This window comes from Phyllostomus hastatus, unplaced genomic scaffold (assembly GCF_019186645.2).
Source record: "Phyllostomus hastatus isolate PE091 unplaced genomic scaffold, TTU_PhHast_1.1 phas_contig_86, whole genome shotgun sequence".
Taxonomy (NCBI): Eukaryota; Metazoa; Chordata; class Mammalia; order Chiroptera; family Phyllostomidae; genus Phyllostomus; species Phyllostomus hastatus.
This window is the reverse complement of record NW_025333977.1, coordinates 88,167,750-88,184,607: the sequence shown is the minus strand read 5'-3', so window position 1 is coordinate 88,184,607 and position 16,858 is coordinate 88,167,750. Positions and strand designations below refer to the sequence as shown.

General features: G+C 40.7%; 1 protein-coding gene across 1 annotated transcript in view; it reads left to right on the top strand.

Moving 5' to 3' along the window:
• Nucleotides 1-1,803: 1,803 nt before the first annotated feature.
• Nucleotides 1,804-16,858, top strand: part of HGD (homogentisate 1,2-dioxygenase) — a 41,564-nt gene continuing 26,509 nt past the window's right edge. Inside the window, exons 1-4 of the mRNA XM_045851369.1 lie at nucleotides 1,804-2,023; nucleotides 6,573-6,644; nucleotides 7,423-7,511; nucleotides 11,145-11,250. Coding sequence (XP_045707325.1) covers nucleotides 2,009-2,023; nucleotides 6,573-6,644; nucleotides 7,423-7,511; nucleotides 11,145-11,250 — 282 coding nt within the window. The 5' untranslated portion in view covers nucleotides 1,804-2,008. The remainder of the gene's footprint in view (nucleotides 2,024-6,572; nucleotides 6,645-7,422; nucleotides 7,512-11,144; nucleotides 11,251-16,858) is intronic.

Genomic DNA, 16,858 nt, shown 5'->3' with positions numbered 1-16,858 from the left:
TCAACTCAGTTGGAAACAAATATTTTTCTTGAATTTATTTTTGGCTTTTCTTGAATTTACTTTTGAGTCTGCATACCAAAGGAAATATAAAAACTCAGCCTTAGTACAGCTGGGGTCTTCAGCCCCCTTCCTCACAGGCTTGCATATAAACTCCAGAGAAGTTTGTGTAATGCCACAATGTCATCTGTCTATGCTGATATACATGCTGAGATGTCCTGGATGCTGCCTGGTCCACAGGCATCAATCCACAGTTTGCTAGCAACCTGTCACTTGTTTCTATCACCACAGTCCCTTTGGTCTGGCCCTCTCTGTACTAACACCTTATACACAGACAAATCATTCCGCTGCTACCACATTATGCTACAGCACAGGGACCTCCTCTGGATGCTGCTTAGACCCATTCATTTAAAGCAGAGGGTCTAAACTGGCAGCCCATAGCCATTTCAAACCTATATGCATGTTTTTTGACATAATTACACCAGTTATCTACCACTGCTTACCAAACGGCACCAGAAATTAGTAGCATAAAATATATCATTCCATTTGCTCACAATTCTGTCGGTCAGCCATTGGGACTAGGTTAGCTGCTTGTTCTCCCACCGGTCTCACCTGGGATCACTCATGTGTCTGCAGTCATCTGGCAGCCAGATTGCCTCATTCACATGCCTGGTACTTAGTGCTGGGCTATTGCCTGAACTTCCCTCTCCATGTGGTCTCTCCTTCTCACAGAGGCTAGCCCATTGCATGGTGGTCTCAAGTAGGAAAAAATGGACAAATCATAAGGCACAACACTTTCTGAGTCTCTGCTTGTGTCATGTTTGCTATCAGCCAAACTAACATCCCAGGAAATTAAAGACAGAGAGAGAGAGACCATCTCCTGATGGGAGGAGCAGAAAAGTCATATTGTAAAGGGACATACATACAAGGATGGAAGGGAATTGTGGGCATTTTTTGCAATCTACCACATTGGTTTTATTCATTTATTCATTCATTAATTTGTTTAGTTGCCTATGTTTAAAAATTGGAGCATCATATAAAAGTTCCATTTGGAAAAATCACCTAGCCTACTTAACCCATTTACATTTCCTACCCAGCCTGTTGCACTTGAGTTTGTAATAATAAAGCCTTGTTCACAGATTGTTTTTGTGAAATTAAATGAGGTAATTGTCTGTGGAAAAATCTGGCAAGAACATGCATTCGATATATGGTTTCTTCCTTCCTGAATCTGATTAGCCACGAAGTTGATACCTGACCATGGCTTAGGAGAATAGCCAAGATGAAGGACAAGAGAGTCAGGGGAAAAGTGGCCAGAAAGTAGCCCCTTGGTCTGTTCTCAGAGAAATAAGGCATTAGGAAACAAGATTATTAAAGAAATTTTAAGAATTTAGGAAATTAAGAGGAGCAACAGTAGTAAACATCAGTGCTTCAAGTTCTGAACTGTTCACCCAGCTCATCCTTGGGAGGCACCTGTGGGGAGCTGTCTAGAGCTGGTCACCATTTCAGGCAGCTCCGTGTAAACCCCTGTGTCAGAGCACAGTTCGTTTTCTCACTGCCGTTCAGAGAGTGAACATTCTTCCCTGTTCCTTCCCAGCCTGAGTCAGGACTGAGTAGAGAAGTCTCTGCCACACACAGCAGGCACTAACTACCACAGTAAATTCTCTGCCGTTAGTAATAAGCATTTTTTCAACTGGAACAAATCATTAGCCAATCTTAACCTCAGGAGAAGAGGAGGCAAGCTTCTGAAAACCCAGAAACAGCCTGAGGTCAGTAAACAAAGGCAATTATGTAAGCAGTTAGTTGAAAATAAACATGCTGGACTTTCTCCCTACTTGATCAGTTAGGCAATTCTTGTCATTAGTTTGGGTGATCTGCTGACCAGTGAGCACAGCAAAGTGGTGGAAATAAGGACATTCAGAGAGTGGTTGGAAGAAGAAACAGAAGCATTTTGGCTTCATACCATCTCTGGGCTCGAGTTTCCTGAAGTCACCACACCTGCAGTGGAAGGAAAATGGCCGAATTGAAGGTAAGAAACTACCAAGTTGGATGTGGCTACTTCAGCCAGAACTTACAGAAGCTTCTGAGAATTCCACAGCGTCAGATTAGAAAGGATTTAGGCCCTGGTCCAAGCCCCTGTCTTCCGAGCCTTCACTATGGTGTCCATAGGCACGGTTGGGCCTGGCGGGGGGCGGGGTTGGAGAGGTTGATGGGGGAGAGATGAAGCCCTTATTATCAGTCTTTTGCTTCTCTTCATTTCAAATATTGTCTTGGGAATCAGTAGATATCAAAAGGGTTCCCTGCCACCATGGGTTGGCAGACAGATTTCTCAGTGCAGTTTTTTCTCCCAGGGCCTCACTCTCCAGCACCTTCCTATTGCTGCAGCTTCCTGGACTACCTCTGGCTGACTAATTAGATATGTTTAGTCTACTCAGTTATTTTGAGGCCCACAAGCAGCCCTTGGCCAGTAGAAGTCTTAGCACTTTCTCTAAGAAATAATTCCTTTTTATCATTTAATGTGCAATTGAAAAGTATGTGTGGGTTATGTACAAAGGCACAGCACACACAGAGAGCCCTTCATGTTCTGGGGTCCAAGAGTGTTTCAGCTAAATTTCAGTTGCAGGGGGAGCCACGTTGAGATCCTCTGGAGGTGGTCAGATGTGTGGATCTGGATCTTGGGGGAGTGTGTAAGGTTAGGAGAACAGATATGGGAGGTCATCATAGTGAAAGTGTAGTTGAAATCTTGGAAGAAGGAGAGTTCATAAAAACTGTGTTTCCTAATGAAAATCCTATGGGGGAGTTCAGCAGGGGTTGGAAACATCCTTACCATTTATAAATAAATTATATTTAAAATCCTATCCTGCTGAAGTCTGTGAGCAACTTATTATGCACAGAGCCAGCATACCAATGTAAATTGCATGCTGGTCTTTGTTCTCGGTTTCAAAGGCATTCTTCCCTGCCTGCTGTCTAATCTCCAGGAGAAAAGGTTAGTTGTAGAGATCAGGAATCCAAGCACAGAAAGCCAGATTGCATCATTCTAATCAATAAGCGTTTTATGTTTAAAAATATTTCTCAGCTTTTATTTCTTCATTTTAATGGATATGTCAACATAAAGCCTCAGGTAAAATCACATTTACATAAAAGCACAACTAGACGGAGAAAATTCAAAAGATAAAACAAGAAAATTAAATTTAAAAGACCACTATGTTCTTAAATTGCTTCACTTCTACATGTCTTGATTTTTCCTCATTTTTAAAACAAAGAGCTTTAAGTTGTAGACTTTGGGCCTCACCAACAAGTATTTCGATTCAGTAAGTGGGGTCTGCAGTTAACAAACTTCTGGGGTGATCCCAATGATTAGCCAAAGATAGGTCATACTGATCTACCTAATTATTCTATCAGTTTCTTGTTTCGGCTGTAACAACTTACCACACATTTAGTGGCCTAAAACTATGCATTTATTCTCTCACAGTTCTCTGGGTCAGAACTCTGAAATCAGTTTCCTTGGGCTAATGTCAAGGTGTTGGCAAGGCTGCTTTCTTTTGGAAACTCGAGGGAAGAATCCATTTCCCTGCCTTTTCCAGCTTCTAGAGGCTTCCCACATCCCTTGACTAATATCTTCATCTTCAGGGTGCATCACTCCAATCTCTGCTTCCTACACATCGCCTTTTCCTTTTTTCTGTCGTCAAACCCCTCCTCTACCTACTTCTAGTAAGGACACTTGTGATTATATTTAGGGCATACCCCTCAAAAAACTACACTTTTTCTCCATCTCAGGATCCTTAACTTAATCACATCTGCAATATAATGTCAGCAAAAATCACATCTCTTTTGCTATATAAGGTAACACTCTCAAATCCCAGGAATTAAGGTTGAATATCTTTGAGGGTCATTGTCAGCCTACTGCAATAATCTGCAAGTTCTCCTAGCAACCTGTGTTCCCAACAAGGTGAATTAGAAATACTGGACTCTTTACGGAGGAAAAATGGTAACTCTAGCTCCATCTCTACCCTGACTTCTCTCTCTCTCTTTCCTGCATGCCCAGTAAAAGGAAATGAGGTGCACCATCTGCTCATCCCATCAGGGTGTTTGTTACCTGGGATCAGAGTCAGTAGAAGACACCTCGTAAAACTACTCTTAACAAATAAATCATATCCTGGGGACAAGGTGAAAATTAAAAAGCTGTATACAAGGGAGCTGCCAAAGAACTGACGGTACTGAAGTTAACACAGAGCTCCATAATTTGTTTTTATTTAGAAAGGATGCATATAATTCTCTTAGAATGAAATGAAATCATTTTTATGTTGGATGAAATTATTCAGAAATCTGGACTAAAGAAAACATACAAACACACTCGCTAAATGTCAGACATTTTTGGTATAAGGCATATTTGTACTTAGTCACTGAATCAGCTGGAGTTGAAGGCTTGGATTTCCTCAGCAGATAGAAGCAGAGTTTAGATTCTGTCCTTGATGTCAAAGCCTCAGGAAAGCAGCTGCAGAAAACTGCTTCCTTAATTCAGATACATTCAGCAGTGAGGGACATGGAATTTTAAAGCTCTAACAAACTCGTCTGTAATTTTTCTCTCAGAGGATTAGGAAAACGGACTGATTGGATGGTGACTCAGCAGTTTCCACTGTCCCCTTTAGCCAATGCACTACAGCTAAGATTGAGAAAGTGACTCAGGACTCACACCTCTCTGGGAGCTGGGTGGCTCCCTTCCAAACCACCAGCAGTTTTTTCCTACCTTTTTTCCTCATTTTAAAAAGCAGTCTGAAGCAAATGCTTCAGAACTCCATATACGGAGTCTCTTTTCCCTTGTTCTGAACCTATCTAATGGTAGACTCTGTTCTGAGGCCAGCAGTTGCAAAGAATGGGGAAGGCTAATGCGAAGGTAAACCAACACCTGCCTGCCACATACATGGGCTGTATTCCTCAGCACTCACGCCTTCTGCCTCTCTGCAGGAGAGAAACAACTAGGCAGCTGAATAAAATGAAGGCACTGTGACACTCTGTGGGTTCAGTCACAGATTGGTATAAAATTCCATTTTGCAAAATTTGGGGTCATTACTATTTCTCAGCAGCTCAAATTCAATCCTGTTGATGTTGAGCATGAGGTTCACTTACAGAGAAGAAAATTGTGTTCAGTGGAGAGTCAGAATGCTGGATGGTCTCTGCCATTTCCCCCCCAAAAGTCATTCCAAACTGCATGCCACTGCTGTTAACCAATCTGTGTATAATAGAACTCGATGTTTTTAGTGCTGAAAGATTTTTCAAACATACAAAAAAAGTGTCTGGAGGCAAAAAGAATTTCACTTCCATTGCTTTCTAGGTCATGACACTTCACATTTGATTCCTTCCAAATACAGACAGCTGTTGGTTCGATCATCGCTCACACATGCGGGTGCATTGCATCCAGCTCATCCCTCTCCGTGCTGCCGAGAAGTCTGGAGGGCTTACCCTCCACCCACTTACATCCTTCTTATATCTCTTAAAGACATGTGCTCAGATGGTGGCATTTCACTCCCTGAACAAGGCTGCACTTTCCTGGGCTAAAATTAAGTACATTTATTAGGAACAGCTATGGGGAAAAATAGCCATTTGTTTTGATGTTCAAGTTAGAAGAAAGGGGATCCTAACCTCACAACAGCAAATATATACTCATATTTGGATAGGATCTAAGTGACAACTAAATCAATGGTAGGTATCTATTGAGTACCTTCTACACACCAGGCACAGGCCAGATAGGGGTACAGAGGGGTGCTGTAGTCTCAGACTTCATGGAGGTTATAAACCAGCAGATGAGTCAGAGAGTGAACAAAGGTGTGCTAAGTGTTGTAACAATGAGTTTCATGGGCTCCACATACTTTACTTTGTGGAGAAACCCCCTAACTTTATTTTCTCTGAGTGTAAACAAATAGCAATGAAGATAGACTCCATGTTGCTATGGTGGGCACATTCTGGTCTGTCACTTCTCCTGCAAGCCAGCCACATCTTCAGACTTCACTTATATATACATTCCGTAGATGAGCAGACAAAAGTAGTCTTCTGTTGTGAAGTGAGGATGATTTGGAGAGCTTTCTCTCAAAGGCTTTGCTATCAGAGCGGATCCACACGCCTCTTTACAGTTGCTTATTTCAGAGTATGGGTAGGGAGTAGAGCTCCCCAAACTCCTGGAGGTTGTAATCTAGGCCCAGCAAGATCCTAATAATCTGGGTGAGGTGATGTGTGAGCCTTCTCCCTCATCAGGAAATCCCTCATGGAACCAGAATTAAAGAACCTATTCTTGGAGTAGGATAATTAAGAACAAGCCCATAAATTGACTAAGTACAGTTAAGGGTGGAGTCAATATTCAGAGTTTCTCTCCCAATTAATTGGCAGTCTTTAAAATTCACACAGAACATATTATCTTTCCTAAATTGTTCACCTGCCAAGACATAGAAAATCATATATGATGTATAAAAAATCGTACACAAACACATGTCCATATAGAAACTCTTACCTTTGTGGACTGTCAGTTTGTGAAAATGTCCTTTAAATTCCACTAAGAGTAGTCTTTGTGTCTTTGTCACATGCAGTACATTTCTGGATTTGGGAACGAATGTGCCTCAGAGGACCCTCGCTGCCCTGGTGCCCTGCCAGAAGGACAGGTATGAGTAAATAGAACATTAGCTTAGAGAGCTCTGTATTATAGGAATGAATGACCAGCCCTCGGTCAAAGCACCTCTACCCATTATAGCTCTTGTAATTTAGCCTGTAAAGTGTCTTGGAGCTTAACAAAACCTTAAGACAACTGGGATATAGAACAATGACAATACAAAGAATAAAGTTGGTTGGTGGTTATTTTATGGCAAAGCACCCAACCCAAAATAGTAAGACTAACTGTAGGACCTTCAGGAGGATTCCCCAGGTCCAAGGCTAAGGGAATTTTTTGGAGTTCCCTTGTGCAACATAAGATATAACAATGATGACAAAATAATTAGTCCTAAAAATGTATGCATGCTAGTGTTGGTTCACACTAGTGTTGGTTACAAATTATTTTTAAATTTTGATGAATATTTTATATCATGAAAAATGTTCCTGATATAGGGTTCCCTCTTTTGAAAAAGTCCTGATTATTGCACAATTATAAATATCATAAGATCCCCCATTTTGGAGGATAAGAATAGAAGGAAATATACCAATATGTCAAAATTGGGTTATTTCTGCATGGTGAAATAATGGGTTATATGTCATATATATTACTTTTCTAATCAGAGGAAAAGGTCACCCAAAAGTTTTTATAAGAAGTATATATGGGTTGGGATGGTCATATGCAGTGACCCAGAGCATCCCTGTTCAGGACAGAATCCTCCCATGAGTTGCTTGTGGGAAGGTGGGATGCATTTCAGGTTGGAGTGATGTTATTTATTACCTTCTTTATTTTAGAACAATCCTCAAGTTTGTCCCTACAATCTGTATGCCGAGCAGCTCTCAGGATCAGCTTTTACTTGTCCTCGGAGCACCAATAAGAGAAGGTAAAAAAATTAGGTTAACCCTGACTTGCAGACTGTGGGAGCTATGACTGCTACTTAACGCTGCCTCCTATACCCTGGCTACAGCCTCACAGGGGTGCCTAAGACCCTGCTTTGCACAGGCTGTGCTCTGGATCACAGTCAGAGGATGACAGGCCTGGTCTCTAGCTACAGTGACTGGTGGGTGAAGCTGAGAGAGCAGATGCACAGAGCCTAGAAACACACGTGTCCAGGGCCATTTACAAATTCTTACTTGCACTCAGAAGAAAATGTCCCCAATCGTCTGGCCTTTCCCTAAGCACTGTCCAACTGAGTTTTGGATTTTGGTTTACTTTTTTGTTTTTTATAATGATTAACTCAAAATTGTAGAAGATTGAGCACAGTATCTTCCTCACCTGAATGTTCTTTGCATTGACAAGTTTGGATAATTCAAGTGCGGATTGTTGAAAGGTCATGCATTATGGCCCCTTGTGGTTTGAATTAGTAAGGTTTTTACTCTTTGCAACTTGCCTTTGCTGGAAACCAGCACATTCATATTCCATGTTTGCCCTACCCTTGCAAGCCAGGTCAGTGAGCTCACTCCTTTGATTAACTCCTAAGGGGCAGGTTAGCTGCAGGCTGGATGCAGTAGCTGTTGTGGTTTGGGGAGGCAGTGTTTTGACTTAAACATGTAGTGTCTAACTGTAGGAATTTCAGGCTAGGGCACCTGTGCAGAGGTCTGCTACTGATATTAGAGGACTGGGGAGATGGGCAGGTGGTTTGGTGTTGTTTAATGGAAAGGACAGGGTTTATCTCCACAAAGTCCTCCTGAGAAGCAAATAAGATAGTGAGTATAGAAACACGATGGACCACACAAATGATAGATTGTTCCTCTTAGTGGTTAATCATGCCCACTCTGGGGTCAGGGCCCCTGAGTTTCAATCCTGGCTCCTTCTCTTTTCAGCCCTGTGAACTAAGGCAAGTCATCTACCCTCTCAGAGGCTCAGGTTCCTCACTTGTCAAAAAGACAATAATGGTACCTATTCCATAGTTGTTGTGAGGATTAAAGGAAAGAATGTATGTAAAGTGTTTAGCATATTGCCTGGCACAGGATGAGTGCTCAGTTAATATTAATTATGATGATCATTATTATTGGCATCATAGCAGATTTTCTTCCTCTAATACAGGGTATCCCCTGAAAGGCTATCAGAGAACTTAGTGTGAGATATGGCAGGTGCTATTGCTACCATGTCAATACCAATATGGCTTCTCTCTCACTAGACAAATACACAGAGGGAATAAGAAATCATTTCCCATACTTGTCAAAAATCAGGGGTTAATTCTGTCAATTCCTGATTAATCTTCTCTGTGCAAGCCCAAATAGTCAAAGTAAGGCAAACACAGACAATTCCTGTCCAATCTAATTTATGACAACCTGGCCTCCATGACTCTATGTCCCATTCACTAATGCAACACTTGGACTCTGGATTCTGCTGCCTGCCTCTATTATCTAGCAATATCTTCAGCCAGCAGGAGCTGAGCTTGGATCCAGGGGGCTGAAAATGAACTGTTGGCAATTCATTAAGAAGCTGGCACCAGTCTCTGAATCAGAATTAAATTTCTGTCCAGCACAGTGTACTGCTGTCTGGGGATTTTTATAAAGTCAGCTAAAAACGAGGGACACCAGACATGGCTCACCCATCTGTTTAGAACTTTTCAACGATATCCACAAGAATTTTGTGAAAATGATAAAAATTCCCAGTGGGAAGGTGGAGCCAGTCTTATGCATAGGTGAGCAAGCCTAAAATTCTTACAGTTAGTCACTACTCATTGAAGCCACAGAATGCAGAGCCCCCATTAAACCATCTATCAAAGATTAATTTTTTTCATATTAGTTAACTGATCCCTTAGGTCCTGAAAAAGTAAGACTTAGGACAGGGAATGTGGAAATTTTGGACTATCACAAAAACCCAGATGATCAGGGGTTCACAGACAACTACACATAAATCTGATAGAGCACCTACTGTGCACCAGGACCAGGCATTCTAGGTACATAAATTCTGAATCCTCACAACAACCCTAGGAGATCAGGATGAAAAACATGAGGTCAAGAAAGTTTTTTAACTTTCCCATAATCACACAGTTGGTTCTGAGATATACTCACACTCTCAACTCCATAGACTACCAAAAGCCAGAGAAGTTTAGTTTTTCATGCCCTAAAGTCCAAGGTCTGAGGTCATATTATCTAGAGCTGGAGAAATCAAAAGGAAACTGAACAAATGTAGCCTTTTTATCTCTCAAATGGTTCAGTGTGCAGTCAGGCCAACTTCACCCCCTGATGTAGACAGCCCTACTGCTTAAAGGGACAGTCTGTGGGTTCAAGCTTCTCTGGTGTTCAGTTGTCAGAAGTGGTATTCCTCTTCCTTCTTTTCAGAGGGCAATGGCCCCTGAAAAGACTTGAGTCCCTTTTAGTATGTTTTAGTCTCCCTCTCAGCTTCTGGAGGGTTGTCTTCCTGGTGTCTTTTAAGGTTTCTTCATCAGAGTCTTCTTTTCCTCCTGAAGCCTGAGACCTGGGTCCTGGCAGGAAGATCTTTGGCTCAGACCTTGATATATACAGACAGTAAAACTCAGGAGGGAAGAGAAGGAGAAAGGAAAGAGGGAAGGAAGGAAAAATGTACTATAAGAAAATAAAGACAGATGGTCTTATAACTTTAGAGTATAGAAGTGTTAATTTCCTAAACCTCTTTCAAATTAATATCAAAGAGACAAATAACCCAAGAGAAAAATTGTAAAGGACTTATACAAGTAATTTATAGAAAAATTACAAAGGTCCAAAAAATACAGATTCTCAACCTTACTTGTAATAAAGAAAATTCAAAATTAAAATGAAATATGTTTTGCCTGTAATGGGAAAATTATTAATAGTATGCCATATTTGTGAAGAGGTGGGTAGTTAGGCACTTCCACATATTTTTGTTGTGAGAATAAAGTTGTACAATGACTTGGCAGTTCTGCTCATATACACACTAGACATAGCTGAGAAAAAGTACAAGAAAACGGTTGAGCTCTGGTGCCTCTAAGGATTGGCTCTGAACAAACTGGAAGAGAAAGCCATTTACCTTTCAGAACTTTTTAAATTACTTGAATTATTTTTACCACTTGAATTATATTGACTGTAATATAAACATATATTTATAATTTTAAAGGAGAAAACTGATTTATATTTCAAACACAAAACAAAGAAACCACCCATATCTTCTCAGTCTATGAAGGATTCATTGTCATCACCTTCTAGAGCAAGGATTGGTCATTTCCTTGACATATATATGCTACTATTTTTCTATGAACTTTTCTATACAGATATCCTTCAAGGTACTTCCTTTTCCTTCATAGTTGTCATTGGGAAAGACAATTCTTCATTCTTTGTCCATATGGGAATAACCAACAGCCAGAGCTTTAATATGAAGGGTGATGGGTAGGGTGGAAAGGCCAGAAGAGGCCAGGGTATGGGCAGCAGTGGTTGTTAAGAAGTGATGCTGTTATTGCTTTTAAAGCCCACAAATTGTTGTTGACCTGACAATCTTCCTGCTGGTACTTTCTGAGCCAGTATATGACTCATAACATCTCCCTAAGACACGTGTCCTTGTTTCCTCCCAGTTGGCTGTATAGGATTCTACCTTCCGTTTCTCACAAGCCCTTTGGATCCATTGACCAAGGCCATGTCACTCACAACTGGGATGAAGTTGATCCTGATCCTAACCAGGTAACTGGATTCTGTAAATTGGAACATACTATCCATCCAAAGCCTTGAGTATAAATATTTAAGTCAAGCCTGGGTCTTTGAGAAATTAGACAGTTCTTTAAAAAATAAATATTAAATTATCTGTTGTTTGTCTCAAACTTGGATGGGAATTTTGGATTTTAGCAATTGCGTAAACGCACATGTGTATGTATGTATAAACTTGTGTTTTCTAGCCTGATGGCATCTAGGTAGTCACAGAAGTGGTTCAGACTTGGCAGGAGTGCCAAGGTGAGTTGGATGAATGGAAATTATATAAGTTAGTGAAAATATCTACATACCCATAGGTTAGTTTGTTTGCTTTAATCTAAGCTTACCACAGAACATAGAAAACATATTCATACTCATATTTGGAAGAGAGTTTCTGATATACAGATGAAAGACTTGTTGTCTGAGCTGGATTCTGTAAGTTTATTGTGGTAACAGATTGCTATCACATTCTCTGCAGATCTAGGAACTTCCATTTCTTGCCTAAGTTTGCTCCTTTTGTTTGAGCGACCAGAGAGCTTTCCTCTGGGCATCAGTATTTATGTGCTCTATTTTCAGTAATGAGACTGACTCAATGTTATAATGGACTAGGCTATACATATTTTTTCCTTCTGAGAACTCCACTGTATTCCCTTTGTCCCTGAGTTTAGGTAGATCTCACTGATAACGTGTGTAGTATAGTGCAGGCAGAGAAACAGACCTAGGCTTGCGTCCCTGTGCCCCCACTGCCTGCTGTGTCTTTGAGCCATGGTATCTTCCCTGGGAATTGGTGTGGTAGTCTGCTGTGCAGTGCTGCTGGGAAGAGTGTGTAACAGAACTGGTGTGAAGGTGCTTCTTTCAAACAGTGCATGGCACACAGCCATTTCATATATTCACCTGAAGGCAGTGGTACTACCTATAAATTGCAGAATTTATTTTCAGATAAACTTGTTTTTTCATTTTATATTATTTTTTATTCTGAGGTCCTGTCTGCCAAACCAGCAGATAACAATTTCATTGTCATCTTGGCTGGGAATTGTTGGTGGTAAAGGATGCTAACGTAGGAGTGGGAGTTGGGCCTTGCTGGTTGGTCCCATGCACTGGGTAGTGTTGAGACACCCCTTGTTCTGCTTCTGGTATGCCAAGTTTGGTCATGGAATCATGTGCAAGGCCACTTCTGGTCCTGTCATCCTGGATACGCCACACAGCCATTCCCTCCTTCTGGGATTTGCCAGGTCACAGCTTCAAGAACCCCACTCTGTACCAAAGTCCACACAAAACAATCAGTTTCTTCCTCTCCCTCCATCCCCTTTCCAAAGCCCAAGAAAATCTGCTGCCTCCCCTTGGTTTACCAAGACATTTGTCTGTACCTACAAAATCTTCTTCCCCTAAGTGCTTAGGTGTTTTTGTACAAAAAAAAACCACAAAATAATTCATAGTCACTTTTGACTTCCTGCTCTGCTCCATCTCTTCCTAGTTATGGAAATCTCAGAGGATTAAGTACTGTTTGAATGCTACTTGCTCTCCTCCATCAAAGACAGAAAAGGAGGCATTCAGAGTGGGCAGAAATGTGAATCAACAGCTTCAAATGTTATCCACCTCACAGCCATTTTGAAACCAGGATATTTTGTCTCAACTTCCACTTGTGCGAAGTTTAATGCATGAAGTAGCCATCTTTCCCAGTTTTCCACTGGCCTGTATATTGCCTGTGAGCATATTGGGAAAAGTCAGTCCCTGCTCCAACCACCAACCCTGCAGACACAGTCCTGTGCCAAGACACAAGGTTGGGTTTTCAGCTCTTGCCTCTTTTTCCTTCTGATGTTCAGGGCCCTAGTGTGGAACACAGTTTGTACAACCAACCTGAGGACCCTTTCTTCACTTTGTCCTTGAGTTTCACCTGGGTTGCTAATCTGATACTATTTTACTACCTTTTCTCCCACACTCTGGGGATAGGAATGCATCTGGCAGACTGTCCTCATTTAATCACTTACCTCATTCATTTACCATTTACCTCATTCATTTAACTATTTACTTTCCCGCTCATTTCATAAAGGACCATAAACCATTCTGGCCAAAATCACTGCTAATTCTCTGAGAATTTACTTGATTCCTCAGTGGATTGCATCTCAAATTCTCTAATTTCTCTCATAGAGTTACAATGGCCACATTTGTTTGTTTTTGATTAATAAATAGACCAGACTTCTTAAAATGTGATTCCATCTTCCATTAGAAAATATAAAGAATGGATAACTGTACTTTGGTAGGATTCCTGGTTGGGTAAAATAAATTAAACATTTATTATTTACTAGTTTTGTTATGTTGATAGGGTATTTGGACCACAATAAGTTTTCCATTTTCTGCACACAGCGTACAAAATCCCCAACCAAGTTTCTGAGAGTTCTTTCAAGTACAGCCAAAGTGTATGCTATGCAAAGGAGGTGTTGGTGGAATTGGTGGTGGTAAAGGATGGTGGAATTGTTGGTGGTTGTAAAGTCAGCAAGTAAGACAAAATTAAGTATAAATAAGATTATAACTGAAAAAACTCCCTTAAATTATCCATAAAGTATAAGATGCCTGCTACTCTGTATGTGCACTAGATTTGAGAACCATGGAGCTACACTAAAGGAAGGATTACAGAAAAAATCCATAGGCAGATGTTTGGGAATTCAAGTCATGGGCCATTTAAGATCACTACTAAAAAAACTAGTGGTTATTTAATATTTAGGAGTGAAGTGGGGATTTTTAGTGCCCTGCCCGCTTATATCATCCATATCAGTTATCCAAGCTCTATAACCTTAATATGTCTTCTTAGATTTGATTGTGGTTGTGAGGGCAACGGTGGAGACCACTTACTTTCTATTTTAGTCGATATTTAGGGTAGAGGGGTAAACCTAGCCTTTAAGGAAAATGTGACTCTACTGTGAATGTGATATGTAGTATATACAGTATTGTCCTTTTATTTTTTCTTTTTAATATATTTTATTGATTATCTTATTACAGTTGTCCCATTTCCCCCCTTTATTCCCCTTCACCCTGCACACTCCTCCCATCCACATTCCCCTACCTTAGTTCATGTCCATGGGTCATACATATAAGTTCTTTGCCTTCTCCATTTTCTATACTATTCTTAACACCCTCATGTCTATTTTCTACCTACCATTTCTGCTTCTTATTCCCTGTATCTTTTCCCCATTCCTCTCCTCCCCTTTCCCACTGATAACCCTCAATACAATCTCCATTTCTGTAATTCTGTTCCTGTTCTAATTGTTTCCTTAGTTCATTTTTCTTTTCTTTTCTTATATTTTTTGGGTTCAGTAGTTGATAGTTGTGAGTTTGTTGTCATTTTACTGTTTGTATTTTTGATCTTCCTTTTCTTAGATAAGTCCCTTTAACATTTCATATAATAAGGGCTTCGTGATGATGAACTCCTTTAACTTGACCATGTCTGGGAAGCACTTTATCTGCCCTTCCATTCTAAATGATAGCTTTGCTGGATAGAGTAATCTTGGATGTAGGTCCTTACCTTTCAGGACTTGGAATTCTTCTTTCCAGCCTTTTCTTGCCTGCAAGGTGGGTTGTTTTTTTTTTTTAGAAATCAGTTGATAGTCTAATGGGAACTCCTTTGTAGGTAACTGTCCCCTTTTCTCTTGCTGCTTTTAAGATTCTCTCCTTATCTTTAATCTTGGCTAATGTAATTATGTGTCTTAGTGTGTGCTTCCTTGGGTCCAACTTCTTTGGGACTCTCTGAGCTTCCTGGACTTCCTGGAAGTCTATTTCCTTTGTCAGATTGGGGAAGTTCTCCTTCAGTATGTTTTCAAATAAGTTTTCAATTTCTTGTTCTTTCTCTTCTCCTTCTGGCACCCTTATGATTTGGATGTTGGAACATTTAAGGATGTCCTGGAGGCTCCTCAGCATCTTCTCATTTTTTTGAATTCTTGTTTCTTCACTCTGTTATGGTTGAATGTTTAGTTCTTCCTTCTGCTCCAAACCATTGATTTGAGTCCTGATTTCCTTCCCACCACAGTTGGCTCCCTGTATATTTTCCTTTATTTTACTTTACATAACCTTCATTTTTCTTCTATTTTGTGACCATACTCAACCAATTTTGTGAGCATTCTGATTATCAGCATGCATCTGATTGGTTGGCTATGTCTTCATTGCTTAGTTGTATTTTTTCTGGAGCTTTGATCTGCTCTTTCATTTGGACCACTTTTTTTTTTTTTGTCTTGGTGAGCCTGTTACATAGGAAGGGGCAGAGCCTTAGGTGTTCACCAGGGTGGGGCAACCCATGTCAGTGCATTGTGACGCTGTATGTGGGGAAGGGGTCTGAGAAGTAAAAGTGCCAATTGCTCTGCTCTCTGTAGGTTTTCAGTCACTCCCCTGCTACCCCCAAGCAAAGTGGGTCCTTCTGATGCTGATTCCCTGGTGGGTGGGCTTGTGTATGTTCTAGGACCCTGTGGATCTCTCCAATAAACTTTCCTGTGAGGCTGGGTATTTCTCCTGCCACCTCAACCCCCACAGGTTTTTTCAGTCTGAGGTTTTGAGCCTTTATTTCCTGGCACTGGAACCCTGGGTTGCGAGATCTCTCTCGCCCCCCAGTTGTTACTCCTGGTTTATCCAAGAGTGAATGTGGGACCGCCTGGTCCACCAGCCGCCTCCTTGCCTCAGTCCTCTTCACCCAGCTGCCTGTGTCCACCCCTTCTACCGGTCTGGTTGAATGTTTCTCCTTTAACTCCTTGGCTGTCAGACTTCCATACACTTCAATTTTCTGGAAGTTCTGGTTGGTTTTTGTTTTTAAGTTTGTTGTCATCCTTCTTTGGCTTGTGCAAGGAGGCACAGTATATCTACCTATGCCTCCATCTTGACCAGAAGTTAATCCTTTTGTTATATATTATTATTTCTGTAACTACTATTGTTACATTTCATTTAACACAAATGCACCTTTTTATAATATTATTTTTGGGTACAAGTGGCTTACCAATGATAGCTAACCTTGTTTTGATAAAATTTTTCTGGTTTTGTCTTATTGTTAAGGTAATATACATTTATAAAAACTCAAATGACATAAAATTAACAAAATCAGAAATGGAAATCTTCCACCACAGGTGAGAGTCAAGTATGCCATTTAGGCATGTTAATCCATTATTTCATAAATAACATAAATCTTGGGAGGGAAGTTTGAGGCAACTGCATTAATAAGCACAAATAATATAAAGGCAATAAAATAGCTGCATCAAAGTTTTCTGTTTACTTTTTAGTAGCTCTTCAATGGATGCTTATTTTCTGCCCCCATCCCATGTGTCCCATTTTAAACTTTACATTTCTCCTGAACTTGTTTGGTACCCTTCCCCATTTTGAATTCCTTCAAACGCTTTCTATATGGTGGTCACCAAATGAATCTCTTCTCCAATATTTCCCCTGCTCATTTTTAACCTTGTGCTCACATAGGTAGGGATAGATGCTCCCCAGAACTCAATAGTGTCTCTGTGAACACCAGCCCCATCAAGGCCGTAGTTTATCCTCTGCCATCCCGCTTCCATTGCCCTGATACACACACCCTGGCTGTTCATACTACATCCATGCTTTTGCGTTTTCATTTATACCT